Source organism: Eretmochelys imbricata, chromosome 8 (genome assembly GCF_965152235.1).
Source record: "Eretmochelys imbricata isolate rEreImb1 chromosome 8, rEreImb1.hap1, whole genome shotgun sequence".
NCBI classification, from domain to species: domain Eukaryota; kingdom Metazoa; phylum Chordata; order Testudines; family Cheloniidae; genus Eretmochelys; species Eretmochelys imbricata.
In genome coordinates, this window is record NC_135579.1 from 92,780,678 (window position 1) to 92,797,009 (window position 16,332).

The 16,332-nt window shown below is 40.3% G+C and overlaps 1 protein-coding gene across 1 annotated transcript; it reads left to right on the forward strand.

Moving 5' to 3' along the window:
• The first annotated feature begins 498 nt into the window (after positions 1–498).
• LOC144269591 (cytochrome P450 2J2-like) lies at positions 499–14,957 on the forward strand. Its single transcript, XM_077825369.1, has 9 exons — positions 499–705; positions 2,281–2,443; positions 5,197–5,337; positions 6,819–6,979; positions 9,624–9,800; positions 10,911–11,052; positions 12,059–12,246; positions 13,766–13,904; positions 14,779–14,957. The coding sequence occupies exons 1-9, from the start codon at positions 499–501 to the stop codon at positions 14,955–14,957; spliced, it is 1,497 nt and encodes a 498-aa protein (XP_077681495.1).
• The last annotated feature ends 1,375 nt before the right edge of the window (positions 14,958–16,332 follow it).

The following is a 16,332-nucleotide window of genomic DNA, read 5'->3' on the forward strand; positions in this document are numbered from 1 at the left end:
ATTTGTATGGCGCCCATCACCTCAAGTGCCTTACAGTTTTTAAATTCTGTAACTCCCTACATATGTAATTAGTGAAGTAAGCTGCTTTCACTGCAACCTAAAATGTTTATAATGCTTATAATCCCAATTAGGTATCTGTATAAAGGAGCTCACTGTTAATTAAAGGCAGAGAGGGGGAATGGTTTTCCAGCAAGAAAGCTGAAGGACCTGTCAGAGGGGTAAAGCTGCAAATAAGCTTGCAAGACTGCTTCTGTTTAGCTGAATAAGCAGGGTTTTCTTTGCTGTGACGGAGTTTAAAACTGCTTATCTTGTGAGGGTTCTGACAACAGAGGTTTGTGAGAAAGCAGCATTCCTTTGGCAAGTCCTGCCAACCAGGCCATTATTAGCAGCTTAGCCAGTTTACTTTACCCACCTCTACCTCCCATCTCAGCAAGACTAGACAAGGGTCAGAGCCCAGGTCCCTTTTGGCATTAAAAAATTTGTACTTTGACAGTCAAGATGCAGCTGCGCTTGTGGTGCATTTTAACTTTCCTTTGGGAAAGGAAGACTGCTCAGACTCTCTTCGTCATTCTGGTTGTGTTTCTTTTAATTGCTGATCATGTGAAAAAGAGACGTCCCAAGAATTTTCCTCCTGGGCCACTACTGTTTCCTTTCATTGGCACTATTGTGGACTTTAAGCAGCCCATCCACCTCGCTCTGCAGAAGGTAAGAGCCTGACTGAAGTTTATCGTATTAATGCTTTGCATGTACAGAGCGTGTTCCATAGCAGACCCTTGGAAATGCTCTACAGACAGTAAGCCTGACAGCCTGTGGTGTAGGTAACTGTTACTGGACCTTCCTGGGTGCAGATGGGACCTAAATGCAGCAGAACTCCAGCGGAGAGGTTGTGTAGAAGCTGACTCCATCCCACCTCTACCTCTCTGTGGTATCACGGAAGGGCTGAGACAGATTGGGGAAGGGATGATAGGTGATTGGTGGATTCACAATTATGCAGACTTATGAAGAGCCTTTGTCCATTTACTTTGCCTTTGTTCTGGTGCCCAGGATTCGTCCCATTCCATCTATTTTACAGATGGAAGAGCTAAGGCACAAAGAGGTTAAGTGCCTATGTGACTTGCTCAGGGTCACACAGAGAAGCAGTGGCAGAGCCAGGAATAGTATCCAAGAGTCCTAACTGCCAGTGAAGTCAGTGGTGCTATGACAATTGACACCAGCCGAGGATCTTCCCCCGAAAAAGTGGAGGAGGGGGTTTACCCTCCATTATAACTGGCTGGGCAAAGTAACATCCCTCCGGGGTCTGGCTTGTTTTCTTTTGCTATTACTTTAAAATACGTCTTCTCTTGTGTTGCATCCAGCCTAGGCCTGGGTGTTGTTCTCACAGGCTCCCATTCCTCTTGAGTGAAGCCTGGGAGAACTTGGGAAACACATGTCTGATAGGTTTTAGGCATCAAAATAACAGTTATGCTTGTAAGACAAGGGCCAGCTATAATTCCTTGTACTTATTTTGCTGTGTTGAAGAAGGATCCTACAGATGATGAAGACATCCCATTCGGGCAGAGCATTAAGGGCATTATCAATGCTTTTAGGCCTCTGATTTGTCCTCTTCTTCCCACTCAGAACTTTTACAATCTGATGGAGAAAACACTCCTGATCCTAAATGGTAATGGTATCTTCCTTTCCTGGAAAAAGAGAACATGTGGGATCAAAAGTGAATGTTCAGTGTGGAAGGTATTAACCTGCTGAGGAAGATAAGGGCTGGCCTAAATATTAAGCACAGTCTGACTCTGACTGGTGGTGGCAGTTGTCTTAAACCCTGTCCATACAGATGCTATATGCACACATTGGTAAGGGAATATGCCATGGAAAATCCAGGCCTTGGCAGATGCTGTATAAGCCAATATGCAAAGTTTTAGTTCTAACCGCCTAGATTTAGTTCTACGTGTGTAAAAGCGTGGGGCGGGGGGGCGGGCACGGAGATGATGAGGAACCATTATAATGGAGTTTATCTTTTTTTGATGAGAACTTTGGCCTAACGTTGGTCCCATATGTTACCAAACATTCCAGGAGGATCATCTGGATCATCCTCTAGCATTAGTGTTCCAGTGTGTAAGAGTCATGTCCAAGTTATACAGAGCAGAGCTTTAGGCAATGCCTATGACCAGATTGCTAAGGAGGCATCTCTCCTACACTACAGCTTGCCAGTATTTTTGTACCATCTCCATCCTTCCAGTGGTTTGTTTGACACAGAAGGTAACTAAATCAGAGGAACGTGTCTTTCAGCTTATTGGCCGGTATGGCAACATTTTCAGTGTGCAGTTTGGAAATCTGACATTTGTGGTGGTCAACGGATGCCAACTAGTGAAGGAAGCTCTTATCCATCAAGCTGAAGTATTTGCAGATCGACCACATATACCACTTCTCCGTGAAATTTTTAAAGGCCTTGGTGAGTTCCCGTGATGTGGTTGTCATTGGTTGCTACTTCGCCTGAACAGCAGCATGACCGTTCCAAAAAAAAAAAAAAAAAGCTGAATTCTGCCCTTGGCTACAATCCCAGCAACTTTACCTGGGATGCACAGGAGAGCTGGAATTGTTCCAGTGTTTCTAAATCTCAGTGAGGAAATATTATTTTACTCCCTCTCTCTGAAAGATTGGGGGATGGGATCGTTCTGACTGGTTTCACTGAATTTAACATGAGAGCTAGTATGGAGTGTAAACAGCCCCTCCCAATTTTGGGTCAGCTGGACACCAGAACATATAAAGTGCTTTTGCTGAATAGGACCTAGATTTTTTTAGGGTATTGAAAATACCTTTAAACATCTGGCCCTAGGCTAGCTACATATTTACTGCAGGTTTGGTATTTCTGAACCTGAATCAATTCCCGAAATCTCAATGACCTGGAAAACGTGAACTAGCAATGGGGAAGAGACAAAGCTATCTTTTAGGCTAAAATTTTCAAACCTGGGTTGCCTGGGGCTAGGGTCCTAAATCCATGTAGGCACCTAAACAGAAGTGGTCTGACTTCCAAAGGCACTGCAGCACTTGCAGCATCCAGTGCTTTGGACCTTTGGCCACTTTGGTTTAGGTGCCTACATAGCTGCAGGGCCCTAACCTCAGGCAACAAGGTTGGAAAATGTTGACCTTAAAAACCGTTGTTTGCAGTGTTGTAGCCGTGTTGGTCCCAGGATATTAGAGAGACAAGGAGGGTGAGATAATATCTTTTATTGGAGCAACTTCTACTGCGGAGAGACAAGCTTTCAAGCCACATAGAGCTCTGTAGAAGACAAGCTCCCTGAAGAAGAGCTCTGTGTAAGCTCGAAAGTGTGTCTCTCTCGCCAACAGAAGTTGCTCCACTAAAAGATATTATCTCATCTACCTAGTCAATCTTAAAATCTGTCAGACACCGATACCTCAGCAATGAGCACAGTAAAAAGAGCTAAATTCGTAGGCTGAGTATTGTCCTATCAGTAACAGTAACAGGCATGTAGGAGAAGGATACTGTACAATCACTAAAGCCTGTGCCTGTTGCTACACTAGGAAAACTCCCTGCTAACTGTACAGGCCCAGAAACTGTACACCTAAATGCCTACACATTTCCCCCATGTAATTTCAGGTGGGTGCAATTATCTATCTAATCGAACACTCCCACTCATTCTGTAAATCATTCTGTTGGGTTGATGTGAATTGCAAAACATGTGTTTGTATTTCATCTTAGAGCTTGGTGCACTTCAATGTTTGGCAAAGTGACTCTGTGTATATAAGGCCAAAATCAAACTTAGTCCTGACTGAGGTAAACTCCCACTGACATTGGAAAGTTTGTCTTCTACTTGGGGCTGCATACTACTGGGAAGAAATAGAAGGAAAAAATAGAATAAGAGAAGAAAAGAAGAGTAAAATATTTGACGTAAACGGGGATGGTGGTTACATTTTGAGCATTTCTGAGTGCAGTTGTCCTGAAGCTTTCCCATCCGTGTCTGTGTCTCTCTCTTTCAATGCTCAGTAGTAAACAGCATGGTAATGTAAATGCTCTTGATCATCCTGTGAGAGGTACACACATAGCTACCCCTGAAGATAATGGGAGTCTGTCAGTAAAAACAGGGTGTCTGCTTCTGCTGCCTATACTCAGGCTAGGTAGTGCTTACAGGAGAGCCCACTGAGGTCAATGGGATTGCTCACACAAACAGCTTCTTCTCAGTGTGAGTGAGGCTGGTGCAATCAAGCCCTTAGTAATCACCTCAGCATTTGGCCCAAATATCCTAGTATCTGTTTATACCTGGGGAACTATTTAGATTAAAGGAGCTAAATAAATGCAAGAGGCCAGACACCTTTAAAGAGTTTCACAGGAGATGGGACAGTGGGAGGGGTGGCCAGAGCTCTGAGGCAGCTGCAAGCATTCTTTCTCTTAGGTGCTTGGCTGGCTGGTTCTTGCTCACATGCTGAGAGTCTAACTGATTGCCTATGTGGGGTCAGGAAGGAATTTCCCCCAGGTCAGATTGGCAGTCCCTATGGGGGTCTGTTTGGCCTCCTTCTGCAGCATGTGTGTTTAGTTCTCTTGCCAGGGTTTATGTGGGTATATCTCACTGAATCATTTCTTTGCCATTGCAGGGACCTTGAGCGCTGGTCTCCCTCTGTCCCTCCTATAGCATGCAACAGTCTAGTCTCCTGTGGACTGCGATACTTTGGTTTCTTTCAGTTGTGGGGTGGTCTTGGTGGATTGTGATATACAGGAGATCAGGCTAAATGATCTAGAGGTTATCTCTTAAGGGTGGGGATTTGTCACATCCCAGAGAGACACAGCTCCACTGATGTAAGTTTTCTGTGTAGACCAGCCTGTGTGACTCTTTTTTTAATTTCCCCGTTACTTTTCTTTCCTCCAGCTGCACGCAGCACCACGGCTGAACCTTACAGAGAAAATCACTCCCCACATGCAGGTCTCCCAACGCTGTAATAGTACTAATAGTAAACTACTTGTGCTTACCCCTTTTATTCACACAAAGCTCAAGAGAAAAGGGGGAAAAGCAGATTAAAGCAAATCTGTAAAGCTAGCTCCAGAGTGTAAGCCGATTGCTTTTGGGTTTTAATTCCCATGCAAAAATGTACTTTAAAAATAAGTTGTTGTTTTTTTTTAATACTCTAATGATGATTTTTAAACTGTTTCCTGCATACGGCAAAACATACACATATATATATAAATTGCAGGGCTGATATCATCAAATGGACGTATCTGGAGGCAACAAAGAAAATTTGTTTTATCGGCCCTGAAAAGCATTGGTGTAAGCTTTGAAGAACAAATACAGGAAGAGAGCAGATATCTTACTGAAGCAATAGAGGAAGAGAAAGGTAAGAAATGAACTTACATTATTTTGTCCTAAGATTTTAGCTATGCTTTTCTCAGGACAGTCGCACAGAGATCTTGATCAGCCCCCTTGATCCGTGCCAACACTACCCATGGCCTTTGGGGAGCCTAGGCCAGAAACACCTGGAATGGTTGTGATACGTAAATATATGCACCATGATGGCACCAGTGAAAGGAATAACCATAGGAAAACAGGAATTGCCATATGAGATCAAGATCTGGGCTCCATCTACTCTGGTAGCCTATCTCCGAAAGTGGCCAGTACAAGATGCTTCAGAAGGAAGTGCAAAGAGGTCCATAATGGACAATTATGCAATAATCTGCCCAAACAAGAGGTTTATCTATTTTTTCTTTTTATTATTTTTATTATGATTGGGGCTCCTAGGCACTATCAAGAATCAAGGCTTCTTTGTGCTAGAGAATGTTTTATATGTATTGGGAAAATAAACATAGAAGATTTCAGTAGTATTTGGATACGTAACAGAACAGCACATGCAATGCATGATGTTGGGGGGAGGGATAGCCCAGTGGTTTGAGCATTGGCCTGCTAAACCCAGGGTTGTGAGTTCAATCGTTGAGGGGGCCATTTAGGGATCTGGGGCAAAAATTGGGGATTGGTCCTGCTTTGAGCAGGGGGGTTGGACTAGATGACCTCCTGAGGTCCCTTCCAACCCTGATATTCTATCTATGTAATCTTTATTTTAAAAAAGCATATGATTTATATGTATTGTTATCCAATAATGGATTTTTAAGCAGCCATCCAGACTTATCCTCCCATAACTTTCTATTTGTCTTTTATAGTTTATATAGGTATGCCAAGAAATCCGTTGTTGTGGTGTTTGTGGAATACAGTTAGTATGCAATGTGTAGAGGAGAGCTAATCTTTAAAGGGATGCAGTCTGGTTGTTTAGGACCAATAAGAAAATGTTATTAAAATGTACAAAACCTAAGACTATATTAATATTATAAATGGTTTTCCTGGATACTTTAGTTGGGTTTCCCCTGCAATATTTAAAACCCAAACGTGTCAGCTTTGTGCTAGGGCACAAAAGTTGAAAGTTAAATCGACTAGAAACTGACTATAGAACTGTTAGAAAATAAGAATACTTAGATCTTATGTAGAGCTTTTCCATATGTAGATGTTAATATGCTTTAAGTAGATGAGTAACCAAATATTAACCCCATTTAACAGATGGGAATCTGAAGTCCTCAGAGGTTCAGTGGATTGCCCCAGGTCCTAACAAGCCAGTGAAGAGCTAGAAATAGGACCCAGGTCTGCTGACTCATAGTCTGGGAGTCCCTCTTCATTTGCCATACTGAATGTAGCGTAAAACCAAAACAGTATAAGTGGTGAAAAGTAAATTGGATTTAAAATAATATTTCAGTTTTAAGAATCTACAGTGGTATTATTACACTAGTCTGGAATATTTTTAAACTGACACTGTACCTATATTTTCTCTTCCAGGGCAACCATTTGACCCTCATTATAAAATTAATAGTGCTGTTTCAAATATTATCTCTTCCATCACTTTTGGGGAGCGCTTTGAATACCATGACAGTCAGTTCCAGGAATTACTGCATTTACTCTCTGAGACATTACTCCTCATAGGAAATTTTTGGGGCCAGGTAAAGCTGGTTTGTTTTTTGATTTCAGACACCTGAAAAGTAAAGTAGTTAGAGTGAGAGCAAAATCAAGTGAGGGGAATCTGACTTTTCCTTGTACAAAAGTATAATGATCCTTGGGAAATGACCATGTATTCCTTCACGTGAGTATCGTTTCCTTAATTCTGGTTTTTATTTGGGCTGTCGATTAATCGCAGTTAACTCACACGATTAACTCAGAAAAATTAATTGCAATTAAGAAAATTAATCGTGATTAATCACAGTTTTAATTGCACTGTTAAACAATGGAATACCAATTGAAATTTATTCAACATTTTGGATGTTTTTCTACATTTTCAAATATGTTGATTTCAGTTACAACGCAGAATACAAAGTATGCAGTGCTCGCTTTATATTATTATTTTTTATTACAAGTATTTGCAAAAATTATAAACAAAAGAAATAGTATTTTTCAATTCACCTCGTACAATATCGTAATGCAATCTCTTTATTATGAAAATGCAACTTACAAATGTAAGGGTTTTTTTTTTTTACATAACAGCACTCAAAAACAAAACAACGTAAAAATTTAGCAGCTACAAGTCCACTCAGTCCTACTTCTTGTTCAGACATTGACTAAGACAAACAAGTTTGTTAACATTTATGGGAGATAATGCTGCCAGCTTCTTATTTACAATGTCTACTGAAAGTGAGAACAGGCATTCACATGGCACTTTTGTAGCCAGCATTGCAAGGTATTTATGTGCCAGATATGCGAAACATTCGTATGCCCTCTCATGTTTCAGCCACCATTCCAGAGGACATGCTTCCATGCTGATGACGCTCATTAAAAAATAATGCGTTAATTAAATTTGTGACTGAAGTCCTTGTGGGAGAATAGCATGTCTCCTGCTTTGTTTTATCTGCATTCTGCCATGTATTCCATATTATAGCACTCTCAGATGATGACCCAGCATGTGGTGTTCATTTTAAGAACACTTTCACTGCAGATTTGACAAAACGCAAAGAAGGTACCAATGTGGGATTTCTAAAGATCGCTATAGCACTCGACCCAAGATTTAAGAATCTGAAGTGCCTTCCAAAATCTGAGAGGGATGAGGTGTGGTGCATGCTTTCGGAAGTCTTAAAAGAGCAACACTCTGATGTGGAAACTACAGAACCTGAACCACCAAAAAAGAAAATCAACCTTCTGCTAGTGGCATCTGACTCAGATGATGAAAGTGAACATGCGTTGGTCTGCACTGCTTTGGATCTTTATGGAGCAGAACCAGTCATCAGCATGGAAGCACATCCTCTGGAATGGTGGTTGAAGCATGAAAGGACGTATGAATCTTTAGTGCATCTGGCACGTAAATATCTTGTGACGCTGGCTACAACGGTGTCATGTGAATGCCTGTTCTCACTTTCAGGTGACAATGTAAACAAGAAGTAGACAGTATTATCTCCTGCAAATGTAAACAAAACTTGTTTGTCGAGTGATTGGCTGAACAAGAAGTAGGACTGAGTGGACTTTGTTTTATTGTTGAATGCAGTTATTTTTTGTACATAATTCTACATTTGTAAGTTCAACTTTCATGATAAAGAGATTGTATTACATTACTTGTATGAGGTGAATTGAAAAATACTATTTCTTTTTTATAGCACAAATATTTGTAATAAAAAATAAATATAAAGTGAGCACTGTACAGTGTGTTCTGTGTTGTAATTGAAATCAATATATTTGAAAATGTAGAAAACATCCAAAAATATTTAAATAAGTGGTATTCTATTATTGTTTAACAATGCGATTAATCGTGATTAATTTCTTTAATCGCTTCACAGCACTACTTTTCACATAAAATGGTGTGGGTGCTAAAAAGAAAGAGAGAAACCACCAAGTATGTTGTTTCACATCCAAGCTATATGAAAACACAAATGTTGTGTGATCGTGATGCAAATCCTGTAGCACGTCAGGTTCATTTAAAAGGTTTATCCATAGATGTGTTTGGGAAATTTCATAAACTTCTACAATTTCTATGGAAAATGGACAAAATTATCCTTAAAATGCCCCCCCCCCCAGTTTTCAACTAGCTTTATTTGTGAATCATACTGGGGATGATCATAGCACTTACCTACCTCACAGAGGTGTTGTGACGATAAATACATTTAAGATTGCGATTTGAGATCTACTGATGAAAAGCACTAGAACTAGGTATTAATTATTATTATTTATTAATGACTGGCCTGAGTTTCCAGATTTATAACTAGATCTGGCCAATACTGATTGATTTGGAGTTCTGCATACTGTGGGTCAGACTCTGATCTCAGTTACATCTGTAGAACTCCACAGTCAATTGATTTATTCTGGGCCTACACCATAAGACTCTGGTTGGTTTTTTTAAGCTTTTGTTTCAGATTAAGGAATTTTATTGGCCAGCATGAGTTCTAAAAAAATAAACTTTTATTATCAGAAAACAGTGGGTCTGAATCACACCCATTTCACACCAGTGTAACTCCATTGACTTCAGTGGAATAACTCCTGCTTTGCCCTGGTGTAAATGTTTGGAGAATCAGGCTAATAAACTGTGCTAGATGTGTTAAACTGTAATCGATTTTTTTCTTGATCCTACGAGGTATTAATTTTTCCTGTTCCCTTACATCTTAACAGCTGTATAATGCTTTCCCCTGGCTAATGAGGTGGGTCCCAGGGCCCCATAATAAAATTTTCAAACATTGGGAGAAACTTAAATATTTTGTGAAAGGAGTGATTGCAAAGCACAAGGGGGACTGGAATTCATCTGAAACCCGAAACTTCATTGACTGTTATCTGAAGGAAATAGAAAAGGTAAGAGGACAAAGAGAACCAACAATTTACTGCACAACGGAAAGAAAAAGCAATAGACAACACTTAGTTTATCTGAGAAGCTAGTGTCTAAATTCTATCTGGAGCTGTGTGTCATTTGGATTTTGCCATTCTAAATTGCTCACTAATTCTTTTAGGGCAAAATTTTCTAAGAAAAGTTGTTTGAATGGATAGTTATTTTTCGTTTTAAAGTACTTACAATGTACAGCATGCTGTTTTAAAGCACTTGGAAGGTCACTTAATCTAATGTCTATGAGAATTCTCAAGTACAATTTTTTTAATGAAATTTAACATTAAAAAATGCGGTCCTTGATTTGCCAAAAGTCACTGCCCTGCCATACTGCACATGGGATTTTCAAAATGGTCTAGGGGAAATAAGGATGTATCACAAACTAATTAACGTAAATCAGAGACCCAGTCCTGAAACTCTGATGGACATGAGTTAATATCAAAAACATCAATAGGACTGTTCAACTGAATATGGTTTTCTAACGTGACTATGATTTACAAGATTGCAATGCAGAAGGAATGCGGTGGGTGGGGGGTGCTAAGGTGCATTTAAGTCATCTTTGCACCCTCCTCCTCTAGGTGCTGGAAAGGCCCCTGGAATAACTTAGGCAGCCCTGGGATCCTAAGTTACAGCAGCCTGGGTGGCATTATGGGCCGCAGCGCTGAACAGAATCTTTGCAGTGCATCACGCTGTGGTTCTGCCCTTGACACATTTCCTGCCCTGGGATTAGGAAAGTGGTCCTCAAAAGGCAGCCTGCCAGCCATCTGTCCCATTGCCTCTATTGGGGGGGATCCTCCTCCAGGTGTCACCAGGGCTTTTGGGGCCCCCTGCTTTGACCTTTTTACCCAAAGTAAAGGGGCAATGGGGTGCAGTTCTCACCCTAGATATATGAAAAAGCCAAGACTGAGATTTCCGAGGCAGTGCAGCGGATTTAGACACACATCTTCTATTAATTTTAACAATTACGTCAATTTGGTGAGGCCTTAGGTTTTTCTTTTGAGGTGGATGATTTGCCCGTCCATGCTACCACATATAACTAATATATATATATATATATATTTCTACCTCCTTTTATTTTAAAGTCTAAGGATGATTCCATCTCTTATTTCAATGAGGAAAATCTACTGTGTTGCACACTGGATCTGTTTTTAACTGGGACTGAAACAGCTGCCACAACCATACGCTGGGCTCTGCTGTACATGGCAGTATATCCCAAAATTCAAGGTAGATTTTGTAATGGTTTAAAATTGAAATTGTCCTTCCTTCCTTTCAGTTTATTCCTTATAGGCCTGATTCAAAGCCCACTGAAGCCAATGGAATTCTTCCCACTGATTTCTGTGAGCTTTGAATCCAGGCCTTATATTCTGCCCTTAAATTCCTCAGTGAGCCCCAGTAGCTGAAAGATTGCCTTTCTCACTTCACTGGGAACAGCACTGAGAACAACAAATGAAGGCTTATTGTACTGGCTACATCTGAGCTTTGGCACTGGAAATCCTCAAACTAGTGGGGTCTTTACAGCTCCAAGTGCATAGGTCTCTGCAGAACAACCACCACAAGCATGAGAGGGAAAGGACTGTCTAGCGGTAAATGCTCACTCCTGGGAACTGACTTCTTCTTGGCTTTGCACTGACTTCATGTGTGACCTTGGACAAGCCACTTCCCCTCTGTGTGCATCAGTTTCCCTATCTGTAAAATGGGAATGATTCTTAGCTACTTTACAGGGGTAATGTGATGCTTAATTAATTAATATTGAAAGGCATGCTGAAATCTTGAGATAGAAAGTTCCATAAATGTATGATGATTTATTATTAATTGGCACTTTTTGTAACAGTCTCAGCAGACATCCCCATGACAGAGTGGTCATGAATAATGAAGGCCTGACCCAAAATCCATTGAAGTCAGTGGAAAGACTCCCATTGACTTCAATGGGCTTTGAGCCAGGTCCTGACTTATCTTCCACCACTTGAGGGCTAGAGCTAGTTCCTTGCAGGCATGGTCAAGGCAGGTTGGCAAGGCAACGTGAGGGAGCCTTGCACTGCTGTTGCCCATGCTGTACCTTTTTGTGACTAAGCACTGCATTTACATCCAGGATTTGGAAGGAGGCACCTGTCACTCAAAGCACTTTAAAAATAAAAATGCAGCTGAAAATCTGAACAATTCAAGGCTCTCTAAATAGAAAAACTGCTTCTCCTCATCATAACTGTTAATGTGGCTTTTGGCTTCTTTTCAGAGAAAGTGCAAACAGAAATTGAGACAGTGATTGGCCAGTCCCGGCAACCAATGATGGATGACAAAGAGAGTATGCCGTATACCAACGCAGTCCTCAATGAAGTACAAAGGATGGGCAACGTAGTACCCATAAATGTGCCCAGAATGGCAACCAGTGACACTACACTGGCCGGATTCCATTTGCCAAAAGTAACCTGAAAGGAAACCAAACCTTCCTTTCTTCTTCTGTTGGTTTGACGTTCGATCTAACTTTTAATTCTTTTACGGCAAAATCTCATATAATTTAAAAGCAGGTGAAACCATTAGAATCCAATAGCAATTTAACAAAGTACTTTAGAAATTTCTCTAAAAACTAAAATAATAGAGATTGGTATCATTTTCATGACTTTTAAAAATCCATCTATAGAAGTGATATAATTCTTTATTACATTATATATGATCTAAAATCCCATAGAAAAATTATAATTTTCTATTAAGGTCTACAGAAGTTCTCTATAAAGATAACTTTTCTGGAGAAAGGAACTATGTAAAAAGGGCTTCGTTCTCATTTTACAAAAAAATATTCATTTAATTCCTTGATTTTTCTGTGTGCTGCAAAGACTTCAGTTTTGGTGTTAAGAAAAATACAATATAGGGTAATTTCATGAATGATATGAAACTGAGACCCAGAGACCATGGGAGCCAATAGTAAGAGGACATAGAATTTTGATATGTTAAGCTTAAGTGTCTTAGGAAACTCTGCTTTGATAAATAAATAGCACTAATTAAAAGCTAGTTTTTAGCAGCTAGTTTTTAGCAACAAGCACCAAGCTCTCATTCTAATAGTAAATATCAAACAGCCTGTTGTTTCTTATACCTCCCAGTAACCTGATCAGTTGTTTCATGGAGAGAGCTGACTCCTTAATGTTTGTACAATCAATCCTATAACTTGACTGCAATGTTCGCCCCTCTCTGATGGAGGATGGGAAGTTTCTTGTTATGTGGTAGCAATTTTAGCTTGCTTAAAAAAAAAAAAAAAAAAAAAAAAAAAAAAGCAACAGCTGAAGCAAGTTTTAGTTTAAAACCTTATGTACACACAGAAATTGCACTAGTTTAACTAAAATCAGTTTGAAAAGTTAAACTGATGCAAACTCCTGTGTGGACACACTTTTATTGGTTTTAAACTGGCTTCCATTGGTTTAGCCGTACTAACATAATTGTAATTTACTGACACAAGTCAAACCAATAAAAATCAGACTGCAAATAAACTAAAAGTGTCTGTGCAGGGTGTTGCATTGGTTTAATGAAGGCCGTGTCTATACAAGGCTATCCAGAAAAATTAATCTGAATTAACTAAAGGTGTGAATTTGAAGTAGATTAGTTAAACAGCACTAAATCCCTGTGTGGACACTGTTATTAAACTGAATTAAATCTCCTTTAATTCTGAATTAGTGAGTTCACACGGGGGTTTAAGCAATTTAACTAGTCCACTTCAAATTCACACTGTTAGTTAATTTGAATTAATTTTCTTGGATGTCCTTGTATAGACAAACCTTAAATTGTTAAAGAAACACACCTTTATTTAAACCAATTCCACTGTGTGTGTAGATCAGGTCTAAGAGAAGTAATAAAATAGTGTTAAAAACAAAATGGCTCAATATGTAACCTTCAAGCACACACCCACCGACTTGTTTTTAGTTCTCATTCTCCTCCTCCTCCCCTTTTGCAGGGTACCACTTTGATCCCCAATTTGACATCAATAATGTTCGACAAGAATGTGTGGGAAACTCCTGATACATTTAATCCTGAGCATTTCCTGGAAAATGGCCAGTTTAGGAAGCGGGAAGCCTTTCTGCCTTTTTCTGCAGGTGAGACCATGTGTGAGGGAATGTTTTTGCATGAAAAGGCCAATGTCATATTTTAAAAGTAGATGAAGCTAGGAAGTGCCATCCCAGGACAAACCAATAGTCCATCTTGTCCAGTGTTCTGTCTCTGACACTAGCCATTACCTGATGCTTCAGAGGAAAACTTAAAATCCTTGTAATGGGCAATACTAACTGGGCAATACTGTACCACAAAGGAAAATTCCTTCCTCACTCCATCTACCAATGCAGGCTTTTTTACTGTATTTGTTAATAGTGCAAGTCGGCTGTTAACTGGTTTTCAGAGTTTGCCTCTGAGAACAATCTCCAACATTTTCATTAAGTGGTAAAGCTCTGAGGAAAGTTCCCACATTGTTGTTGGATAACAGTCCCTCCCCACTGTCAACGAAGAGATCTCTCATGCAGAAGAATGTTCAATGGACATACAAGAGGAGGAAATATAGGGAAGAGGATATCTAGGAGCCATCATAATTCTAACTAAGTATAAAGGATGATCATAAAGTCCTATTCAGCTTCTCATAGTGGGGCTTTGTGTGTACAGTATTAGCTCAGAGGCAGCAGCAGACTCATAGTCCAGCCGCTAGAGGGGTTCAAAGATGCACAGTGTTAATGTGGATATAATTAGAGATGTCGAGAGCTCCTTTGAGACTATCAGTACATTTTATAATAATAATAGTCCCCAAATCTTACATGGCAAACACCAAGGTAGTGGTACTGATTTAGATTAAGGCAATTGGCAAGTTTTTCAGGGAACTTACTGTCTGAGTGAATTTTTAATGGAACAGAACGCTGTGTTTGCTATCGCTTAACCCTGTAATTATAGCAGTAATCCATCAGCTGCTCTTTCTTCCCCTTCCAGGAAAGCGGGTTTGCCCTGGAGAGCAGCTGGCTAGAACAGAGCTGTTCATCTTCTTCACCACCCTTATTCAGAAATTCACATTCCAAGCTCCAGAGAACGTGGAGTTAAACTTTGAATTCACAATAAGCCTCACACGCTGTCCGAAGCCATTCCAGATTTGTGCTGTTTCTCGCTGCTGAAGATCAGGAAGATGTTGTTGGTTTTGCTTCTCATTAAACATCTGCTGTTCAAGGAGAAAAGCTCCCTTCCTTCTCTCCCTCCCGGTCTGCCCCATTACTTAAGTTTTTCTCTATTTTCATTTTTTTCCCAGTTATTTTGTGCCAGGAGTTTCCTAGCAACCAGATTATGGGTTGTGGGACATCTGTGCCCCTGAGATTGCTCCAGGCAACAGTAATGGGTATGTTACCTAGAGTACACTGCCCTTTGGTGGGAGTAGCCTGATTCTCCCTGAGGTCTGCCAAGGAATGGGCTCTTACTTGGTGCCCCTTGTCTCAAAGTGACAAGACCGTGGGAACTATCACTTGATCCTGTTCTGGCAGTAAAAGCACTCGGACACAGTTGGGAGCCTGGGACATGAAAGCAGCAGTTGGATTTGCCCGTGGTGGGAAATACGATTCTTAAACAATCATGGAGGTGGATGGAGGTTTATAAGTAGCACTAGAACCCAAATCTCCTAGATTTCAGGTTGGGTCAGGGATCTAGTCAAACTTTTGGCAGCCTCTAGTCAGGGTTCTTGTATTACATTCCCAACCCTGCCACTGACAGGTATGGTAGCCGTGGGTAAGTTGCTTATGTCAAAATTTTCAAAAGCGGCCTCTGATTTGGTGTACTTCAATTGAGATATCTCGGCTTGGTAAAGCACTTCGTTGGGTGACATGGAGGGCAAGTCAGAAAGGTCACGGAAAATGGGCACCCAAAAATTGAGGCCAAAATCAGAGGCCGCTTTTGAATATTTTGGCCTTATCCACTCTGGGCCTCTGCTAATCACCTTGAGAAATGGTTATATTGCTAGTTATTACTTCAGTCATGCAGATGATGTCAGTAAAGCTGGTCAGATAATAGGGCTTTTTTTTCCTGTTGACATTCCTTATTTTTTTTTTTTTTTGGCAAAAAGTCCAATAAGAAAATATTTTGGCCAAAACGCAAAAAAATGTTGCTGGAAAACAGTAATACTTCAATTTGGTAATGCTGCTGTGGTGTCTCATGGGAGTTGTAGTTCACGTACCTCATGCTCCCATTCTCCTTTCTAGGCTGCACTCCCTGGCTGAAATACATTTCCTATGATATACCATGGTTTCCCCCTTGGAGGAAGAGGCGATGCATCATCGGAGTCCCTAGTCATGGTGGCTCATGGGAAATGTAGGAAAATGGAAACATGGCCAACCAATCTACAACTCCCACAATGCACTGCATGAGCATATCCAACTCTAAATATTTTGGTTTTCAAGAGTTTGGGTTTTTGATGAAAAATCAAAATTTTCTATTGAAAGCGGACGCTTTCTGCAAAAAGTTCAGCTTAGTCAAAACCCCAAATTTGCCATAAAAAAAATTAAA

Coding starts and splice junctions, on each gene's coding strand:
- LOC144269591 (XM_077825369.1), top strand. CDS start 499: ATGCAGCTGCGCTTGTGGTGCATTTTAACTTTCCTTTGGGAAAGGAAG. Junction 706..2,280: donor TCCACCTCGCTCTGCAGAAG/GTAAGAGCCTGA, acceptor CGTGTCTTTCAG/CTTATTGGCCGGTATGGCAA. Junction 2,444..5,196: donor TGAAATTTTTAAAGGCCTTG/GTGAGTTCCCGT, acceptor TATAAATTGCAG/GGCTGATATCATCAAATGGA.